The following is a 23,665-nucleotide window of genomic DNA, read 5'->3' as shown; positions in this document are numbered from 1 at the left end:
ATATTTGCCTCTGAGATGTAGTGGAGTAGAAGTAAAAGTATTGGAAATTGGAAATACTCAAGTAAAGTACAAATACCTCAGAATTGTACTTAAGTACGGTACTTAAGTAAATGTACTTAGTTACTTTCCACCACTGGATGGGTGTCTCAAGTTTCTACAGAACATGATTGGTTTGTGTTTCTGATCATTCGCCGTGGTCTCAGTCTCAGTCTCACTGTCCCCGTCGCTCGCACACAATGACCTGAATGTACCTTTTGGATGAATGAAAGACTCTCATGTGACTCAATGCTGGTCCGTTTTAATCCCTTTGGCAGACCGTGAGTCCAGAGAACACGAGGACACCATGACCACGGAGATCACAGATCAGGAGATGCCACCGGCCAAGGTGCCACTGCTGCCCAAAGACAGCAATCTGAACAGCAAGAAGATCATGGCCGTGCGCAAGGAGATAAAGCGGAAGATGACAAAACAGCGTGTAATGGGGTTGCCCATGGACTACTCCCCGCTCCCCATTGACAAGCATGAGCCAGAATTTGTAAGTATTTTTTCCTTTAAAGACCTGAAGGCGATTCTACATGTCTCCTAAATCCCCAACAGTATTCTGAAAAACGTATGTTTCTATATCAGTGGTGCTCAATCTTTTTCATGTCAAGGACCCCCAAAATTCTATGTATTTGGCCGCGGACCCCCATCTCAAAATATGTTGTTCCAGGGGGTCCCAGAAGCAAAGACTTGAGTAAAAAATGTTCACTTGAAAAATATATATATTCAAAGATTTGCACACATATTCACGATTTGTCAAAAATAGCATATCTACAAGCTCGTAGCGCGGCACTAGGTGCCGTGTATATCTGCTATTTTTGAATAGCCAAAGTGTGAAATAATGCTTTTTCTTAATGGGTTATGGCCTGAATTGCCCCTTTTGCTAATGCAAAATTATACGGTGCAATAGCGACGTTTTATTTCACAGTACGATAGGTCTAACTTAACGTTGTCTTTCTCTAAAGGGTCCTTGCAGGAGAAAGTTGGACGGCATCATCCAAGGAATGAAGGATACCTCTCGCGTCCTGGCTCTGTCTTTGTACCTTCCCAACTGTGACAGGAAAGGCTTCTTCAAGCGCAAACAGGTGGGGTTGACTTTCTGACATTCTAGCATTCTAACCGGCAGTGGTGTAAAGTAACTAAGTACATTTACTTAAGTACTGTACTTGAGCAAAATATCCGAGTACTTCTTCCACCACTGCTAAGTGCTAACCAGCTTATTTTTAGGATTGAAATGTAAAAATAAAACAAAAATAGTACTCCCATGTTTGGGACGAGATTATTTATGCCTCCTCTCTCTTTGTCTTTTCTCCACCCACCTCCCCCCCCCCCCCCCCCACCCCACCCCCCCTTCCTCTCTGTCCCTGTCAATCGTGTGTGTCCCACAGTGCAAGCCCTCTCGCGGCCGCAAGCGGGGCATCTGCTGGTGCGTGGACAAGTACGGCGTGCAGCTCCCCGGGACGGACTACAGCGGCGGGGACATTCAGTGTAAAGACCTGGAGAGCAGCAACAACAACAACAACGAGTGAAAGTACAAAGAGAGAGGGGGGGATGAACTCTGTCTGCCGACCCCTAGTGATCCCGCCCTCCCAGCCCCCCCCCCCCCCCCCCCCTTACCCTCTCACCAACCCCCCTGACCCAGAGCCCATACCCCCCCACCCCCCCACCCCATCACACCTGTCTGCTCCACCCTCCAGTCACTTCCAAGATTTCTTTCATTTTTTTATTTTCCAAAAAGAAAAAAGGAAGAAAAAAAAAGAAATCCAAATGAGACGGACAGGCTGAGAAGAAGAGATACCGGTTCTTTTTCTCTTTTTTTTTCTTTTTTCTTTGGCTGTTTTTGAACCGAAACACTCATTTCCGAACGTGAGGGGAAACCGAGAGGATTTTAAAGGCCCTCGTCTACTACAGCCCCCAGCAAGCGGGCCCCATTCTAAGTGCTGTGGGCCCCTGTGCCCACCCCACCCCCCCCACAACAGCCCCTTGGCCTACCTACAGATTCATGAGAATATAGGCACGTTATAATGGATGTGTTTTTATTTGCAATGCGAACTTGCTTTGTATCATGTAAAGGCAACAACAACAACAACAACAACAACAACAACAAAACAAACATTGTAAGGTGTGGGGTGGGGGGGTGACGTAAGGCGCATTGATTCTAAACAGAACTCATTCAGGCTTTTTTTGAATCGGATGCCGATCTGGAGGAGACAGCCGGAACATTTGACTTTTGATTGGCTTTTGAATAATTGGCAATTTCTTTGCTCATTTTTGTGTTTTCAAAAAGAGAAACAAAGCAATTTTTCCCTCTTTTTTTGTGCTTTCAAAAAGAGAAACAAAGCAGCAACAAAAAAAAGAAAACATGACATATAGGGAGCTGCTGGTGTAGTTGTGGTTCTGTCAGAGCACTTATGAATAGGGGAACCCCTGCTTATGGATCATGTGTTAACTTCACAAAAAACGATGCGCGTATGAATGTATGCATGTTGTGCGGTGTGCGTGTACAGTACGTATGAGCCTGTGTAGGTGTACGACGGAGTGAGCCTATTACAAAAGAATGTCCTTTTTCCTTTCTTTTTGGTTTGTTTTTATCACAACAATTGTTTAAAAACTTGTTTTTTTTTTGGCTAGTGCTTGAAGTGGTGTCGGTGGCTGTCCTTCTTTTGCTAGCCCCGGAAAAGGTATAATGTCTCGTGGTGACATTTGCGCGTGTTTTCAGAAAGCAAAACGAATGAGCAAGACGAGTAACAGAGGAACCTATGTTAAGTGGCTCTTTTTTTTGACGACGTAGCTATAGCCTGATGATATGCCAACTGTGCCTATTTTTGGACGGACACTCACTGCCATGCAGGGCAACACAGAGCTTCAAGAGAACGCAACAGCTCTACTGGTGAACTGAATCAAGCTAAAAAGGATTTTGCTTCTTCTCCTCGCAGCCCAAGTGGCCCGACTCGAGTCGCTCGACCCCCACCACCCCTACCACTCCCCCCCCCTTCCCCCCTCCTCTTCCCCACAAGACTGCGAGCATAGAAGGAATCCTGGACACTGTACAGTCGAACGATATCGGCCACGTCGCGTGACACGTCGGCTGCAAGCGAAACGAGTCGAGCGTGTGCCCCCCCCCCCCCCCCCCACACCCCCCACCCACCCCGACTGGTGTTCACCAGTAAGGTGGGTCATTCTCTGAGGAGTGGCGCAGGGTGTGGTTTTGTATGGTATAGTGTGTGTGCTGTTTTCTTTGCCTTCAGTGAAGTAACGACCGCCCCCCCCACCATTTTTTTTTTGTTTAATGTTTTCTTTTCTTTCTTTTTTTTGAGCCATGTTCCTTTTTCACCAAGCGGTTTCCCTTCCAATACTGCTACTACTACCGTGTAACCGTGTTGTATTACGTTGCATTTAAAATATAGATATTGAATGTTGTTTTGCCTCTCGAAACAAACAACGACGACAATGTATCGGTGCTTGGAAAACAAAAGGAGCATTTTCTTTTTTGTTGTTTTTTATTTTATTTTAAAGCCTGTAAACTATTTGAATAGGTCCTTTTAGCCTGGACCGGTGGAGTGTACAGGAGGGGCCCTGTGTCATTTGAAATACAGTACAGTCAAAGAAAGCTAAAGCCCGATTCATACTTCGTGGCACGACCGTGTCGGACGTCAAAAGTATTTTTTTGGCGCGCGACACTGTTGTGCGACTGAGCATAAATCAGGCTTAACTCGTTCACGTCGTTCTGCTTGCATGTATCACAGTGGAATTATCCTGCCTTTAGAATATAAATATATATAAAAAAGCAAATAGCAGGCAGTTTTAGCGAGCATGTTACTCACTTAAGCCCTATTTTCATTTTTGGGGGGGGAAATTTTCAAAAATGTTCCAAAAAAAAGTATGTTTTTTTTTTACATTTATGAAAATGTTCACCTATAATGACATGCCCAAAGTAGGGACACAAGGGTGGTTAAAATACAAAAGGGCAACATTGAAAAACAGGGTGATTATCAAAACAGGAGTGAGTCACAGTGCCTTCCTATATGCAAATATACATTTGAATACTGACGTGAAAGTGACATGGATGTCATAGGGGGCAGAGTCCCTTTCTTTTCTTTCCAGTCTGCCCAGGCCTGATCCTCGTTAAGCCTAATTTTATGCTCTGTCACGCTGAAAATAGCAGAACTGCAATCTCACAGGTGAGCTTGTAGGTCTGCTATTTTCTGCGTGGGACACCGTCGTTCGACTAAGTATAATTCAGGCTCATGTTGGCGAAAAGGTTCTAGATCTAGTTCTGATGTAGTGAAGAACAATTGAATGTGGTAGCTCCTATAAACAGTGTCGCAAGAATGCATTACGATTCCATTATAATCCTTGCCTGACCCTCAGGGGCAATTCTGGACAAGAGCGATTTGTTGAGGGACAAACCGCAGCTGGTTAAAACCCTCTCTCTTCTCTTCCTTCAAAAACCAATAAGCTATGATAATTGCTTTTTTTGTTTCTTCTTTTTGTTCTTGTGACTGCCAATGTATATGATTGCCAGAGAGTGGAAGCCAAAGGATGTTAGAATTCAGAGGCAAAACCATCGCCGGGGACTGGAGGAATGCTCCTCTCTTTAGCGCAGGCATAACGACGTCCAAATTTCAAACGAGAGGAGCCGTCATTTCCTCCGTAAAAAAAATAATAAATCAAAAAGGAGAAAAGGCACTTGCATCCAAAATGGCTTCTGGTCATGATGAACCTGACATCAAGGCTCCATCCAAGTCTCACTTCCTACACCAAAATCCCTACCACCACTTTTGAGAGAAAAAGAAAAAAAGAAAAAAAACGAGAAAAAAAAAGCAGCTTGCACTTATTTCAGTTAATACTCGATATTGATACTGACACAACAACGACATCCTGAGATGATGTGGTGTCATGAAGTTAGTGGAAAAGAAATAAAAGCAACAACGCCACAAAGCAAAAATGGTTTTCTTACTTTGTACTTAACCTTTTATTTGTTTTTCCGGGGAGAAAAGAAAAAAGGGTGGGGGGGAGGGGGGGTGGGGTGGGGTGCTACCGAGGCAATTCTTGACGACAGGGGCTGCACGCCTGGTACCTCCAATACAGCAACGTCCCTTTAGTGGGAAACTAGATAGATCATAAAAAATGTTTAAAAATTAAATAAAAATAAAAAAGTAACATACTGTACACTAGCGATGGCACACGCTCTCACAGCCTGTTGCACAGATGGAAGAGACTAAGGAGGGGGGAGAGAGGGAGGGGGAAGAGGAGAGGATGGGGATATGAGAGCCAGCGCCATGGGCAGTGGTCATAATCAGGGCCTAGCCACTTCTCCCCGATATACGGGGTACACCAGTTGCATGACGGTATAGATATACAGTTAGCGAGACAGTTACAGAGTCTTTGGGAGCCGGGGGGGAGCACAACACTGCAACCAGGTTAGCGGGCTGGCTAACAGCTAGCTGGAGCTTGTGTAGTTTACTTGAAAAAACACAAAAAAAGAGACATTTTTTTTCTCCCACGAGAAGAAATTTTAACGAAGCAAACAATATTGGTATCAGTCAAACACGTGACTGCCGTCTAGCACATTCTCTGGATTTGAAATCTTTTTTTTTATTTTATCGTGAGGTGAGATGGTCAAGGGTCAAGAGCCAACTTTGTTAGCATTCGTACTTTCGCCTGTTTGCGAGGTTGCGCCTTTCCTCGGGCTTCCGTCTCTCCTACTTGGTTTTTAAACTCATAATCACACTTCATACTACAATAGTTACAGTAACTGCAGCTTTTTTTCTGAATGCATAACACTTTTCCGGATGAAATCAGACAACACAATTGGTTTTCACAATGTGGTGTTCACTGGCTTATGAAATCATCCCATCAAGTGGCAGGAGGATTCTGGGAATAACAATAAGGATTAAAAACAAACAAAACAACAACAAAAAAGGTCAGCATTTGGAACTTCATAAAACAAAACAAAAAAAAAAGACAAAAAATCTCAAATTATTAAAGTGAATATCACTGTGTAATATTTATTCTACTTGTAATTTATGTACTCTTTTAACCTTTGTCTTTTTTGTTATGACAAAGCATTTATTTAAATAAAGTTATGTATTCATTTAAGCACTTGTTTTTGTGTCGTGTCATTGCATATCTTGCGTTCTGCAGTGGTGGAATGTAAAGTGTTTTTTACTCAAGCACTGTACTTAAGTACACTTTTGAGGTACTTTTACTTTAATTGAGTATTTACTTGTCTCAATAGTTTATACTTCTACTCCACTACTCATCTCAGAGGCAAACGGTTTACTTTTTACTCCCCTACAGCTATTTGAAAGCTTTATTTACGAGTGACTTAGATTTATACTATTATTTCAAAACATGTTAACCAATTAAACCCTATTTTATACTTAGGCTATTCAAAAATAACCTAAAAAATAACCTACAAGCTCATGCGATGCGTTGTGAGCTTGTATTTTTGAAAGATTAAAAAATAAAATAAGTACTTTATCTTTTTGTAATTATTTGGTACAAATTGATGCCAATACATTTTGTACTTGTAAGTAAAATTTTAAATGCAAGCATATATACCACCGCTAGACAGATTTTTTTAACCCATTAAGACCTGGAACGCATCGATCTGTGTCACTTTTTGATTTGCACTAAAAAAGCATTATTTTACACTTTGGCTATTCAAAAATAGCAGACAAAGAGCTTGTAGATCTGCTATTTTTGAGAAATCGTGAAAACGTGTGCAAATCTTGGAATATATATTGTTTCAAAGCGAACATTTGTAACTCAAATCTTTGCTTCTGGGGGTCCCTGGAACAACATATAATTTTGGGGGCTCCGTGACATGAAAAAGTTTGAGCACCACTGATATAGAAACATACGTTTTTTTTCCAGAATACTGTTGGGATTTAGAAAACATTTGTAGAATCGGCTTCAGGTCTTAATGGGTTAAATTTCATGTGTGTGTCACAGCCACAGTGAAAACACAGCCCCAGCGCGTAGCAACTATATGTACATTAGACAGACTTCAAATTGATTGTTTGAAGTGGAATAGAGTTGACTAATCTCCCAGCCACGTCGATAAGGTTCCCAGACATCGGGCCGCGGCGATGCGGGCGGAGGAGACGCTGGTGAGGCACACAGGATCTCCATAGCATACAGGATGTGACTTTATAAAAGCCTCGCCCGGGGGCAAGTCACCTGGTTTTCAACACTATAGTCAAAAAGATTGCACAGGAACAAGGAAGTCATTTAACATGAGTTTGAACTTCAAGGGAGAATAAACTCCTGTGGGACTATAGCTCTCTCTCTATTCAGATGACTGCTGGGGGAGAAAAAGAGATCTGTTGCCCTAAGGAGGCCCCCCCAAACATGTTATGGAAAACGTACCTTTATCACCACTTAAAGGGAGAATTGACTCCCCAGAGACGTGGGCGTGCATGCACATGCACACGCACGCACACACACACTCACACGCCGTGTGAAACATCGTAATCTCCATATTTCAACTTCTTGTTTTTTTCGTAAAATAATGCCAAACTTCTGTGTGCAACAGTGTCGCACAAACTTAGCAAATACAGCTGAACTACGAGCTTGTAGATCCGCTATTTTTTTTGCTAATTTTGAATACTTTTGGAAGTGAAAGTGGTTAAGTGTGTCTGTGGATTTAACAAATATTGAACCAATGAAAAGTATTATAGCTTGTGACTAAATAATAACTTTAGCTTTTCCACCCCGAAGGCAACAATATATATTTTCAAAAACACATCCGTGTACATGGTGTATGCATAAAGCATGCAACATAAAATGGATCTATACTGTATGTAACCAAAAAAATGCCATCATGTCTGCACCAGAAGACAGACAAGTGGCAGGCAGTTTAAACACAAACAGGACGATGCCCCATTGCCAGACTGTACACAGGGTTGGCATGGCAGGAATGGCGTGATGACGACACAACGCTGTCTTTTTTTGCTTTGACTTGACATCGGGGCAAAGCCTTTGCCAAGTCAAAGCAAAAAAGACTTTTGTTAACCCATTAAGGCCTGAGACCGATTCTACTTATAAAGTCTTCTAAATCCTAACAGTTCTTCGAAAAAAAAAACCTATGTTGCTACATCAGTGGTTCTCAAACTTTTTCATGTCAAGGAGGACCCCCAAAATGATATGCATTTGGCCACGGACCCCCATCTCAAATTGCTTAGTTCCAGGGACCCCCCAAAAGCAGAGATTTGAGTTACAAATGTTCGCTTTAAAATATATATATAGATTTGCAAAAAAAATATCACGCTTTTTCAAAAATAGCAGATCTACAAGGTCATAGCGCGGCACTCTGCTATTTTTGAAAGGCAAAGAAATCTAAAATGACACAGATGCGTTCCCGGTCTTTTGGGGTTAATTACACACACACACACACATGTGCGCGCACACACACACACACACACACGCAGAGAGAGAGAGAGAGAGTTGTCTGTCAAGATGTTGGTTTCTTGGCAGTCATCCCCATCTCGGTGATGACATGGTGAAAGTACAGTTAAATACACACAAACATACACCCACGTGCGTGCTCACACACACACACACACACACACACACACACACACACACACACACACACACACACACACACACACACACACACACACACACACACACACACACACACACACACACACACACACACACACACACACACACACACACACACACACACACACACGCACAAGCACACACACACACACATAAATGTGGTCTTGATGATCAGAGTTTTGCAATACCATGGTATGCACTAAGACAGTGGTTCTCAATGTGGGGGTCCGGGGTCCTTGAGGGAGTTCCAGCTAAATGATGGATAGTTAGGGACCAAATGGACCCTTATGGGTCTGTAACTCTGAGAGTGTACAAATGGAACCAAATGGACCCGTTGGGGTCCATTTGGTTCCATTTGTACACTCTCAGAGTTAAATTAACATTGATTTCACAATATAAATTGGGGTCCCAGACGTAGAAATGCCATTAAATGGGGGTCCGTAGCCTAATGCAAGTCAAACTGGGGGTCCTTGAAATCAAAATGGTTGAGAATCACTGCTATAGAGCCGTAAAAATCTTCTCTTTTTATTTTTTAACTTAAAATGTTATCCCACGATTTTGTAACCCATTTTTTTCACCCAGTGCCAATTGTCTATGTAATCCTGGGCGCTACACTCCCTCTGCCAGCCTAGGGAGTGCCTAGAGCCGAGCTCATGCCTCCTTCAATGCATGAGAGCTAGCAAGCCGCTAGAATCTAAAAAGAATCTTCTCTTATGGGGGTCCTGGCATATATTTTCAAATGGGGGTCCGTGGACTAATACGTGTCAATTCGGGGGGGGCCTTGACACTAAAAAGTTTGAGAAACACTGCCTTCCAGGTCCGTAGCTCTGAGAGCGTACAAAATGAGTTAAGGGGGTGTGTGTCTTTGAAATAAATAAAAAAAGGTTTGAGAGCCCACTGCACTATAAGAAGTGCAACAAATGAAAGGGAGGCCAAGGCGGTGGGATATCCCCCCAGGGAGGGGCGTCTGGCCATCCTTATCCCATTAAGACCGGGAAAGCGTCTGTCGTTTTCCATTTGAACCATTATCATATACTTTGGGCTATTCAAAAATAGCAGATATACAAGCTCATAGCGCGGCACCGAGTGCCGCGCTATGAGCTTGTAGATCTGTTATGTTTTGAAAAATCATGAAAATGTGTGCAAATCTTTGAATATATTTTTTTCAAAGCGAAACATTTATAACTCAAATCTTTGCTACAAATGTCTTCTAAATCCTAACAGTTTTTTGAAGAAACTTATGTTGCTATAATCAGTGGGTCTCAAACGGAGACCCCCCGAAATGATATGTATTTGGCCGCGGACCCCCATCTCAAAATATGTTGTTCCAGGGACCCCCCCAGAAGCAAAGATTTGAGTAAAACATTTTCACTTAAAAATATATATATTCAAAGATTTGCACAAATTTTCACGATTTAAAAATAAATTGCCGCTATTTTTTGAATAGGCCAAAGTATAAAATAATGGTTAGAGTGGTTACACACAGACGTGTTCCCGGTCTTAATGGGTTATTCCCTCACGGATTCCAGGAAGTGACAGGAACGGGACTTTTTTGGGGGGGGGGCACCGAGAAATCTTTCCCCAGGGACCATGGGGACTTTGACCAACTCCAGATGTAGGTGATTGACGGCAGGCCATGAAAGGATACAGGCCCCACCAGTTCCCCTGCGCCGCGCAGATCAAGCGCGCCGTAAAGGAAGGAGGGAGGAGGGAGAACGCGCACGCTCGCGCGTGTGCGTGTCTAAGTGTGTGTGTGTGTGTGTGTGTGTGTGTGTCGGTGGTGGAAACTAACTAAGTACATGTACTCTCCAGTACTGTACTGAAGTACAATTATTGTCTGGTATTATTTAATTTACTTGAGTACTTCCAATTTCCCAATACTTTTACTGTACTCAGTGGCAAATATTGTGCTTTTTTTATGCCGCTACGGTCATTTGAAAACTTTACTTGCCAGTTACTTTGCAGATTAACATTATTATATTCAAAAACATGAGCCCTATATTTTACACTTCTACTCGTCTGCTTGTAGATCTGCTGTTTTAGAAAAAGTTAGAGATTAGATTTTGAAAAAAATAATAATGCAATAATAACTTTTGTACTGTTCTGTACATTTTGATGCCAACACTTATTTTGTACTCAAGTAATGTTTAGAATACATATCTTTTATCTGTAACAACAGCATACCTACATTTTATTCAAGGAAAACAATTACACAACGTGTGCCCCCCCTATACGTACACATGTGTGGGTTGAGAGTTTGTGCGTTTGAGAGAGAGAGAGAGAGAGGGGGGGGCAGGGGGGCAGGGGAGGGGGGGTGCAGTCTTCTACTAGGGGAGAAGGAAACATGTGTAGGGGATTTGATTTGTGAGGTAGTGAACATGACAATTACTATTTGCCTTCAAAGCAACTGACAACTGCACTTAGGACTTCAAAGCATTCATGCCCCTTTTATTACATAATTAGGCCAACAACTATGGATGGCTACGTCTAATCTCAACACGCGCTCCCCCCCCACCCCCACCTACCTATACTACGCTCTCAACCTGTCCTAGAGCCAGACGAGTCGTTGTCGGCGGTGACGGGCGAGCTTTTTCTGTGGGGGGGGGGCGCTAGAGGAACTTGAGAAACTCGGTGGCACAAAAACGCTCCACCTTATTCGTGCCAAGGAGGACCCCCAAAATTGTATTTGGTGGAGGACCCCCCCACTCTGAAAAGGTTTTGTGCCAGGGACCCCCCAGAAGAGAATATTTGTGTTAAAATAAAATGTCAAAGACAGATTTTTAAAAAATCAAATAAATAACAGATGTACAAGATCACAACGCAGCACGAAGTGACACGCCGTGAGCTTGTACATCTGCTATTTTTGAATAGCCACGGTATGAAATATGGATAAAGGGGTCAAAATGATTGTGATGCTGTATTAACAAATTTAGCTGGGGACCCCCTGGAACGACCCCTGGGGGTCCCCGGACCACACTTTGAGAACCACTGCTTTAGTGCAGTGATACGCTACGTTTTTTTCATGTCAAGGACTCCAAATTAATACATATTTGGCCGCAGATTTAAAAATATATATTTTGTGCCAGGGCCCCCGATACATTATCACATTTCTTCAAGATTTGTTTGAAAATAGCAGGTCCACAAGCTCACGATGCTGCCGCGTCGCAACGCGCTGTGAGCTTGTAGATCACCTATTTTCAATTAGCCGAATAGCCCAAGTGGTTAAACCAGTGGTTCTCAAAGTGGGGTCCGGGGACCCCCAGGGGTCCTTGAGGGGGTTCCAGGGGGTCCCCAGTCAAATGATTGATAGTCAGGAACCAAATGGACCCTTATGGGGGTCCATGGCCTTATCAATGCATATCAAATAGGGTTCCTTGAAATTAAAATGGTTTGGAATCACTGTATAGCCTTAAACAAATTGTCTCTTTTGGGGGGTCCCTGGCATATCTTTTCAAATGGGGGTCCGTGGGCTGATATGTATCAATTTGGGGGTCCTTGGCACGGAAAAGTTTGAGAACCACTGGGTTAAACTGATTAAACACTTTGAGAACCACAGGTTCAGTGAAGTAGTGGGGTTGCGGTAAAAAAAAAACTGTTAATCAATTAAATTGGTCTATCGAGGGTGTCAGAGTTGGCCTTGAACTTGGTATAAGTTTGGAGTTGAGTTCCATCCTCTTGCACACCTCTCGTACCCCTATTCTAGGCATGTCGTAATTAGCCAATATTCCGCGAAAATAGCATATCTACAAGCTCACAACGCGACATGACAAGCTCGTAGACAAGCTTATTTCGAAAAAGACGTTTGGCGAGTAGATTAGGAAAAAAGGAGGGGTCCAAGTAGGCCTACAGTAGACTGGAACACTCCCCGGTCAACGGATTATATAAGGCAGTGGTTCTCAAAGTGGGGTTCGGGGACCTCCAAGGGTCCTGGGTGGTGGGGTCCCGTAGAGCTAAACATGTTAATACAGCAACACAATCACCACTTTATCCGTTTATACTTTGGATATTCAAAGATAGCAGATATACAAGCTCACAGCGCTTCACTTTGTGCCGCACTGCAAGCTTGTGCATCTGCTATTTTTCAAAAAAAAAAAAAAAAACAATCTTGAAAATCATCTCTTCTGGGGGGTCCCTGTCACAAAATATTTTAAAGGACAACTTTGGTTTTTCACAACCAAGGTTTATATTTTAGCTTGTAATTAAAGTAAATAAAAGATGAGTGTAATTTGTTTTTCATTTACTGCTTTCTGTAGTTTTTGCAATTTTCGCAATCTTTTTTTACAGTGGGCGGGGGCATTCTGTTCGTTGCCTAAATATGTATTTTTTTACACAATAACCCGCCGTTTTCTTTATTATTAATTACAGTAGCTCTTCTAGCCCCAAATAACTCACATCTGGCCATCAAAGACCACAGGACCTTTTTTATTGTGTAAAAGACATATTTAGCCACCGGACAGAATGCCCCCGCCCACTGTAAAAAATATTGCGAAAATTGCTAAAACTATAGAAAGCTGTAAATAAATAAAAAACAACACTCATCTTTTATTTACTTTAATTACAAGCTAAAATATAAACCTTGGTTGTAAAAAAAACAAAGTTGTCCTTTAAGATGGGGGAGTTCCGCGGCCAAATATATATCAATTTGGGGGTCTCTGACACGAAAACGTTTGAGAAGCACTGATATAAGGTTTATACACGTGGTTAAAGCTCTTGATGGGAAACGATGATGGGTCATTTGAAGACGTACGTAGGCGCAACGTGCTAATGGCATGCAGATGGTTTACACTGCATAATAGGGGGATCTTCACAAACCACCACTTGTGTGCGTCTTGTATAACGCTATCTCTTCAAGGGCGTAAATGATGGTTCTTTTCATCGCCGTCCGGGACTGGAGGAGATGAAAGGAGATTTACAAAAGAATGCACGGCAGTCGGGGGGGGGGGGGGAGTAAATCACATGACTTAGTAATGGTGTCCCCCCGCATTGTCGGCGCTTGAAGACGGCAGACGAGTGTCTGCTGGTTTTCCACCCTCGCCCTTTCATCAACGACGGGCTTAAAGGAGGAATCTCTGATGGAAGGTTTTCTGCCATGAAGCGGATGTGACTGTGTGAACCAAACCCCGTGTGCTCACTAAGGGTTTTGCTAATCTCCCACTGAGACCTTGCATCCTCCGAGCTTTAGCTAAAGCTGAGATGAAATAGTCTTTACAGGGTGGTGTTGTGGTTTTTGATGTAGCTCTCAGGCTCGGGCAAAATCTGAGGAATGTCACTGAAAGTGTGATGTCAACAGTATCTATTCTGCCTGGAAAGTAACTTGGGGGAAAAGTCGGGGGAAGATGGAAATTGTTCAACTTGTACTCTGCGAACGGGTCAATTCAATCCGGATTCGGAATATCGATAAACTATTATCAGAACGTTATTATCGATAACTTTTTAAATCTCTTCTTTAAAATGTGGTTTTGTGAGAAAGGCAATTTTATGATCCATTTCTTATCAATTAATTTATGACTTTTGGAACCATTTAAGCCAGTGGTTCTCAAACTTTTTCATGACAAGAACCCCCAAAATGCAGACCCCCCATCTCAAAAATGCTTTGTGGCAGGGATTTTTCAAAAATAGCAGATCTACAGGCTCGTAGCACGGCACTCGGTGCCGCGCTATGAGCTTGTAGAAGCGCATTTGTAGAAATATGTTCTAGGCAACAGTATGCCTAGAACTGGATAATTGATTGAGGTCATGTGATCAGTGCCATACGCAGGGTGTACTTTTGGCTGAGAGGGCGGAGCCAAAAGTACACCCGGCGTATGTCACAGATCAAATGACCTCAATCAATTATCCAGGCAACATAGAAGGGGGGGGGGACTTTTTTCATTAATCCTTTGAACACCGTTTCAGAGACAGTATATTTAATTCTCATTAATCCATGAATTGATAAGGAGACCCTACTGAACAAATAGCAATGAGTACTATCAGAATATAGAGCTATTTAACACTTACTTATAAAATCAACCAACGTTTCGACAATAGTCTTCCTCAGCAGGGCAAGGCAATCAAAACCGAGAGGGGCCAGACTAATCTGCCGAGGGCTATACATGTTTTTTTGCACTCGCAGATTTGTCTGGTTTCCAGGCTACAACATTATTACCTGCCGTGGTCAGCACCTCATCAAAGCCGGTGTGCACGTTCCCTCCCTTAAATATAACATGTTAAAATGAGAAGGATACCAATTGTGCAGTTTGGCCTAAGACTGAAGGAAGAGAAGTCCTCACACTGTTACTTTCTGCTACTTTCACATTTTGAAAACTTTTGAAAAGGGAAAATGGGATGGTTTACTTGTTGTGTGCTCGCAGGTAAAATCTTTTTTGGAAACGTGCCATATAGCAGTGGTTGTCAAACTTTTTTCATGTAATTTGGCCGCCAATCTGGGAACCCATCGCCAAATAAAATCACACCCTGTGTGAAGGAAGCGGTGCCTTTGATGAGCCCCGTATTGATGTTGTCATCAATATTTGTTTATAGCCCAGCCAATAAGAATGTCGGGGTGTCCGGACACCCGGACAGACACACGGACACACGGACAAAGTCAGATATAGAGCGGTTGGCACCGCTACAAAAGGAAAAACAGCGCCCTCTGCTGTTTTTTACTCTTTCACTTGGCTCTGGGGGGGGCTCAATGTAGCACCCGTGCGCAAGGAAACCAGGGTTTTTGGTCTGCTCTCAGCCGCCCACTTCCGGTGGTGCGACTATGTTTTCATTCCCACTAACAATATTTCTACACGGAACACTAACACCACTTCTCGCAAAGAACATGGATCGTTTTGGTTATAAGCCCACTTGTTTCTATGATGAAAGAGCAAGTTAAAATGTGAATATCTTTCCGTGGTTTTGTCTGCTCCGAGGACGCTATTGTTAAATGAGTTTCGGTTTGTTTTTAGTGGGAAGCGAGAGCACAGACAGTAAATTCAGCCCACTACATTTGATTGGGTAAAGCGCGGCCTGCTTCCTGATCTGGAGGTACGCCCACTTGTAGGCCAGTGCGTACACGTTATGACGAACCCCCCCGACAGATTCAAGTGGAGAGCAGAATCTGTTCTTGAGAGATTATTTGGCCGCAGACCCCCATCTGAAGGTTTTTGGTGCTAGGGACTCCCATGCAAGATTCGTGTTGTTAAAATGTTTCAAAATCATTCCCCTTCTGGTTAATGTCATCCTGGAGTTGTGTTGGTTGGTTGATTGATTGATTGATTAATTGTTTGATTGAATAAATACTTTATCAGACAAAATAAATCACACCCAGTGTGAAGTGAGCAGTGTGGTCATCACAGTGGTCATCACAGTGATGGAAGATCACTTTTTTTTAAGTGCATAGTCCTATTTATAGGTTATTAATTTCATCATGTGTCTCGCTAGCCAATCTCAGTGCTGAATAGAGTCAGCCAATAGAGTCAGCCACTCACAGTACAGCTAGGGGTGTAGTAATGTAGAGGGGTGTGCTATTATGAGCCAATCACAGTACAGCGAAGGGTGTACTAATGAGGTGTCCCAACCCCACTTATAGGAGCGGCTACACCGCTCAAAAAACATGTAAACAGCACGGTGGGACAGTAAAACATATAGGCTGAAAGGATAAAAAAAGTCCTGGGGACTTGTTTCCATTGTGGTCCTATGATCTTCCAGACGGCAGTCAGTTGGACTAACGCCATAATTGATTAATCTATGTAACAACGTCATCATGCAATAACATCACAATGACATCATAGGAACCATGTCCTTTAAAACCAATCGTTAATTAAACAAAATGTCATTTGTCAGAAGTAACACTATCTGCATAATTTAGGAACAAAATGACATTTAGCTGCTTTTTGAAGTCTACCTGACTATCAACTTCCTCTGAGAATGATTTGTCAACACTGCTGAACAGACTGCCTGCTGTGTGGCCCAGGCGATTGAATTCAATTCACCATATTAGGGAGATCTACAGTAATCGGCTTCCTTGATTGGTCAACCCGACCTTAACGGCTTTGTAGATTGGCCAAGCTTTATGTGGCATTTGTGCCACTGAAAGAACATAAGTGATAGCGTGCACATTAGGACCGCATCGTGTTAGAGGGCCAGTCTCCCGATATCCAACCTTGTGAACGAAATGTTCTGCTGGAGTGTACATCACAGTGTGAAAGGAAGACCAAAAGTACACTATGATGCAACCGCTGTTGCCGTGGGGAACAAGGTGTACACATTTCTAAGTGGCCGTTGCAACAATATGGATCAGATTTGTGTGCACGTCTTCAACACTGTGTCTGTACACTGGATGCAGTTGCCCCCAGTGACGACTGGAAGAAGTGAACGCGAAGACGAGCGTCCCGTCACGATTATGGACCACACAGCTGTGCTTATAGAAGATATCATCTACGTCTGGGGTGGGTTTACGTACCGTATTGGGCTGTATGCGTTCAATGTCGACACCTACAGATGGTTCAAGCCGAATACGTCTGGGATGTCTGTTCAGGAGGCGTGGGGGACTAACTCAGCCTGTGTCTTGGGGAAGGTCATGTATGTCTATGGAGGGTTGCTCAATCGTCTATATGACATCTATACGTTGGACACCACCACGATGGTCTGGGCTTTAATTAACACCAGAGGCACTCCGCCACCCGTTTCACAGTATGACTCCGCCACCATCATTGGGACAAAGATGTTCGTATTTGGGGGCCGAACGACCGCTCCCCGCGGAATGAACGGGGACCACTACAATACAATCAGAGTGTTTGACACAGAGACCGACTGCTGGCTGAGCACGCCCTCTGCACAGCTTCTTCCAGAAGCACGCTGTGGCCATTCAGCCTTTGCCTACAATGGAGAGCTGTACATATGTGGTGGTGAAGGCCCGCGCTTAAATGATCTGTGGAAATTCAACCCAGACACCTTCTCCTGGAAGAAGGTTGAGCTCAAGTGGGAAGGCCCCCGTGAATTCTTTAAGATGTGCTGTTGCGTGGTGGGAGATTGCATCGTCAGCTTTGGATTTGTCTCAGGTGATGGCCTCTACATCTTGGACTTAAGTCCTAGTCTGAAGACCTTTTGCAAGCGAGCAGTTGTTCAGTACGGTCTGGAGCCCTCTGAAGTTTAACTTTAACTTTGTGTTGTATATTTCGTTTCCAAGTGAATGTCATATTTAATTTTATTTAATTTCAATTAATCTGTTTAATATGTCTGCCGAATTGTCTTGTTTGTTTTTCTTTTCGGTTCTGTATTTCTCTTTTGTTTTTCTTTCTCTGTGTTTTTCTTTTAGTTTGTTTGCTGAAAAAATAATAATGTATACAAAGTGGAATTTCCCTGCAAGAAAAGCAAATAAATGTCTTTGTTCAAAAACTAGAAAAAGTGCTCCTCGGAGCACTGCCAGACCCCTAGTGGTTGAAATCTGTATGGCCGGACTTCGCATGACGTGTGTGCAGAGGAAAAGAGGGACAGACCGACCGACCGACAAAGCCTCCTGGAGGCCGACCCCCTGGGTCTGGCAAAAAAATGAAGCTATTGACTTCCTCTTTCAAACAAGTGATTTGTTTTTAAATGTCTAATATCCTACAAACTTTTATAACCAGAGAGATAAGTTCTTATTTGGCTACTGCAGCCGACAAGATTCCACCAGTTGTAGCACTAAAACGTTTCCTGAGCAAGACAGTGGGGTTGGCACCTCAAAGAAGCTACTAGAAGTGGTTACTGACATTTTTTATTTAATTTTTTTTATCCCACAATTTTTGTAACCCATTTCTTTCACCCAGTGTCAATTGCCTAAGCTTGTAATCCTGGGTATCCTGGGTAAAATATGGTTAAAGTGGTTAAAATGATATTAACAATATTGCTGGGGACCCCCTGGAACCCCCCCCCCCCCCCCCCCCCACCCCCCACCCAAGGACCCCTGCGGGTACCCGGACCCCACTGTACGAAAATACCTAATCTGCGAGCTTACAAATCCACAGTTTATAGATGAGCTATTTTCACTATTTTTGAAAATACAATTCTGAAAAGTTTTCACCAGTATGCTCTCCTGTTCCCACATTTTAATCCATGTTATTTATTTATCTGTACTAAATTTATGTTTTTCATCCCTTCTTGGCAGTTCTTAATCCTTTGTAGTTGTGGTTTTATATCTGGGCTTTGTTGCCTGTGTAGTTAGTGTTGTTAGTTTTTTTTATCCTGTTCTAATAAAACACTTTGTCATATTGCTTTGAAAAGTGCTATATAAATAGTGTTAATATTATCACCATAATATTCACATTTTGAGAGTGGGATCAGTGACAGACTCACATGCACAAACATACAAATACATACACAGTAATAAGTCACCCTCCAAAGCCTATTCAGACAAATCAATACAAACCCAAAACCACAGGGAATGGTTTCGCTTTGTGTTCAAAAGGCCAGACTCATTCTTCCATTAGACAACAAACACCAATCCAAACAGGAAATCCCGGCCAAGTTTCCAATATTTTTCTAACACAGACATCGGCCCAAAAATCACACGTTAATCAGACAAAGAACACTCTGGGATAAAGCAGCACATCAGGAAAACCACACAGAAAGCTGTAGTGAAGGGGCTTTCATATTATGCACACGGTGATTAATTGCGCGGCTCAACTGGCATTCAGCTAACTGGCATAACTGGCACTGGTATAAGGTTACGAGGGCAAAGTCAGTCAGGCGCGGCCTCATATGATACACGTTTGGCTGCGGGTTCAAAGAAGTCTCCTTTTACACAAGTCTTGAATCACTTTCAGCTACAAATCAATGATGACTTTTTGTTGGGGACTTTGTTACAATTTCAACCTGCCTTCAGACTCTAAATCCACGATGGAATGTGGCGACGTTATTTAGAAAAGCTTTTGCCCCTGAAATGTAGGTATATTTAAATCTTTATTTCTGTGAAGATCAAAGTAAATTATGGTCCAGTTGTTTTCTGTGTTTTGCAGTAGCTCATATTCAAGACATTCAAGAAACAGACCAATCCAAATTTGGATACGGTGGATTTACCAAGTTGGCGTCATTTTGACATTTTCATTTTCATCTGAGTAACTATTTCTGTTGCACTTAAATAAGTAAAGAAATATGCCATAGAAACGTGTATCTGACTTCTGGACTGCTCTCCATCTATAAAATCTATAAAATACAGTTTCTATTATTTTCTTTTTTTGCCTTTTAGTACTAATACATTTTGACAACATGCCAGTTTGATCTTTTTATGTTTTTTGATGACATGCTATATATGCACACGTATGACCTTTTTAGACAGCTTTTGAGGAGGTGCTAATACCGGGTATAAATATCTTCGACGAAAGCAGCCCATACTACAAGCTCAGCGTTGTGACATGTTGTGAGCTTGTAGATCTGCTATTTTCGACCAAATGGTTAGCCAACAGAATAGGAATGCTATGGGTTCAAACGGATCATGAATCATAGAATCTTAAGCCCGCAATCACTTCCCGGAACCCACGAGGGAGGAGGAATAGACAATCTTCTTAGAACAGGGGTCTTCAACAGGGGGTCCGGGACCCCTAGGGGGTCCTCAGAGCTACTAAAGGGGGTCCGACAAATCTTCGTGTGATAGGATGTTCTTTTTTTACATTAACCACTTCAACCCCATCATCATCCCTATTCTGAGGAGAACATTAGCCGAAAATAGCAGATCTACAAGCTCTCAACGCCTCGCAGCGCGAGGCGTTGAGAGCTTGAAGATCTGCTATATTTGGCAAAGAGGTTTGGTGTAGGAGGGGGGGAAGTTTAATCTGCGTGGGGGGTCCTTGGCCTGAAAAACGTTGAAGACCCCGATTCAAGGACAGGAGTCTTGGGTCACTTTGATTGCTTTCCTCTAGCACATTACATAACATCCACACCTGTAATTGTGGGAGCACAATGCCTTTAAGCTGCCACGGGATCACATACACACATCTGTGATCTGAATACAATATCATCTTAGTATAAGTATTATTATATTTACCCAGGGTTCGCTGAATGCTCTTTTATAGCAACATCCTGCTTTCACATAGTTTGCATTATGCTGCCTATATAGAGAGAATCTGCGGATACGGAAACAGGTGTGTGTGTGCGTGCGTGCGCGCGTGCGTGTGTGTGTGTGAATTATGCCTTGGAGTAAGCTCTAGACCAGGGGTCTTCAACAGGGGGTCCGGGACCCCTAGGGGGTCCTCAGAGTTACTACAGTGGGGGACGCCAAATCTTTGTGTGATATGATTTTTTTTTTTACATTAACCAATTGAACCCTAGCATCCCTTTTCTGAGGAGAACTTAAGCCAAAAATAGCCGATCTACAAGCTCACAACGCCTCGCGCTGCGAGGCGTTGTGAGCTTGTAGATCGGCTATTTTTGGCAAAGACGTATAGGTGTAGAGGGAAAAAAAGAGAAGACCAACTGAAACACCATTTTATACAATATAGAGGGGGTCCCTGCTTCATCTCTCTCTCAGCTAGGGGGTCCTTTTGGCCTGAAAAACGTATGAAGACCCCTGCTCTAGACCGGATGGCACTGGTTAGTAAAGGGAATTGAAACCAGGCTTTCCAGGTACTGCTAGACAGACAGTAGCATGATATAGGAATATAGCAGGATTAATCCCAGCTTTGATGGGGATATATCTGTAGCCACACTGTAAAATCCTCATTGTTTAATTTAACTCTGAAAGTGTACAAAATGGTACCGAACTGACACTCTCTGAGTCACAAATGGATGAATTAACACTGAGGATCTCACTGTGCACAGCTCAGCTTCCCACTGTAGGGATACCATCAGTGGTGGAAAAATAACTCAAATGTTTTACTTAAGTAAAAGTATCAATACTGCAACGTAGAAGTTCTCTGTTAGTACTCTGAAGTAAAAGTCCGGAATTAAAAATTTACTTGAGTAAAGTATAAAAGTATTGGTATTAAAGTACCAAAGGTAGAAAGTACTCATTATGCAGAATGTCCAGTTTTCATATAAAATGTGTAAAAATCTTTTGAAAGTAGCAGATTTGCAAGCTCACAATGCGTCGCATTGTGAGCTTGTAGATTGGCTATTTTCAAATGGTCGAAATGTATATAGGGCTGAAGTGGGTAATGTACTGTATGTTTTGTAAAATCTACAAAGTAACTAAATGTTTTCACATAATTGTAGTGGAGTAAAAGTAGAATATTTGCCTCTGAGAGTAGTGGAGTAGAAGTAAAAGTACTGAAAATTGGAAATACTCCAGCAAAATAAAAAATTGTACTTAAGTACAGTACTTGAATAAATGTACTTAATTACTTTCCACCACTGGATACCGGGTTGGTTTCCCCGATTCTGACCAACGCTCTGCAGCAGAAATATGTGCGTGCCCAGTATGTGTGAGCTGAGCGAACGTGCGTGCATGTGTGCGGAGTGGACACTGTAGGCATATATTTGCAAATGTGGATTGGTTTATTTATAGACATCTTAACCCACTTAGCATCACATTTGTCAATGTCAGCCCCCACGCCCTAATCCCTCCTCATGTCAACACTTCATTAGTAGCCCTCACAACACATGCATGCATACATCCATATCCCATCTACTGTACGCACACACACACACACACACACACACACACACACACACACACACACACACACACACACACACACACACACACACACACACACACACACACACACACACACACACACACACACACACACACACACACACACACACACAGTATGTAGATATATTAAAATATGCTTTTATTTAACTAGGCAAATCCTCCAGCCTTAACCACTTATGATAATATTAATAATAATAATAATACCTGGAATTTGTATAGCGCTTTATAAGCAATATAAGTATTAAAAGCAATAAAACAATAAAAACAAGAGTTGTATATTATATTATATTATAATATATTATGATATAATAAATACAAATACATTTCACAACGTGTCACATCGTTGGTGTGCAACGATTACACAAACACTCACTCATACAGGTACAAGTGTGGAATTTGCATGTTCTCCCCATGTCCTATATAGGGTAGGTACCCTCACAAAAACATGTAGTAATCCTGGTCTCTATACTGCAAAGATTTGAGTTACAAAGTTCGCTTAAAAATATATATATATTCAAAGATTTGCACAAATGTTCACAATTTTTCAAAAATAGCAGATCTACAAGCTCATAGCGCGGCACTTGTGTCACGCTATGAGCTTGTAGATCTGCTATTGTTTAATAGCCAAAGTATAAAATATGGATGAAGGGGTAAAAGTTAAGGTTTATTAACACATTTTGCTGGGGACCCCCTGGTACCCGCCCCCAAGGACCCCTGGGGGTCCCCGGACCCCACTTTGAGAACCATGTTCTAAACCAGTAGATATTTCAAGATTTTTACAAAATGTAAAAAAAAAAAATAGATGTACAAGCTCGTGACACGCTGCAAGCTTGTATGTCTGCCATTTTTGAATATCCAATTAAGGCTAAAATGACACCCAAGTTTTTCCGATTTTAATGGGATGATACGATGGATTATAATGGGGATTATAATGGGGGAAAAAGAAGTGAAAAGAAAGAAAAATAAGGTAAGACAAAACAAAGTGTATGAATGTAAGCAAATGGAGGTACTATGGGATAAATGAACACTGAGGATTTTACTGTGAAGTTGCACAATTCTGACGGCCGATCTATAATCAATCAAGCAAGTCACTCAAAACTTCCTCTGACTTTGGAGTTTGTTTGTTAGTGATCCAACGTGCCTGCGGTCACACAAAACACGCACACTTTAATGTTATATCAGTAGGATGTAATTACAAGTCACTTACAGTAGTATCTCCTGGAAAATCTAACCGATGGATGGGCCCGATATTGCTCAGTATCTCTCACTCACACACACACACACACACACACACACACACACACACACACACACACACACACACACACACACACACATTATGTCCAACAACATAGTAGTACATTATGACACAGTACAGCCTGACGTATAGAGTTAGCTATTTACTAACTAACTTTTTTACATTGTATATTACAGTGTACAAATGGA

The 23,665-nt window shown here is 42.4% G+C and overlaps 1 protein-coding gene across 1 annotated transcript; it reads left to right on the top strand.

Moving 5' to 3' along the window:
- Positions 1-314: 314 nt before the first annotated feature.
- LOC311041297 (insulin-like growth factor-binding protein 5) lies at positions 315-6,144 on the top strand (the record flags this gene model as incomplete). Its single annotated transcript, XM_084086204.1, has 3 exons — positions 315-535; positions 1,008-1,127; positions 1,431-6,144. Coding segments are annotated over 3 exons (482 nt in total), but the record flags the coding sequence as incomplete, so codon positions are not given.
- Between the last annotated feature and the right edge of the window lie 17,521 nt (positions 6,145-23,665).

Source organism: Gymnoscopelus microlampas (assembly GCF_963454915.1).
Source record: "Gymnoscopelus microlampas genome assembly, contig: SCAFFOLD_114, whole genome shotgun sequence".
Lineage (NCBI taxonomy): Eukaryota > Metazoa > Chordata > Actinopteri > Myctophiformes > Myctophidae > Gymnoscopelus > Gymnoscopelus microlampas.
This window is presented reverse-complemented; position numbering and strand designations above follow the sequence as displayed.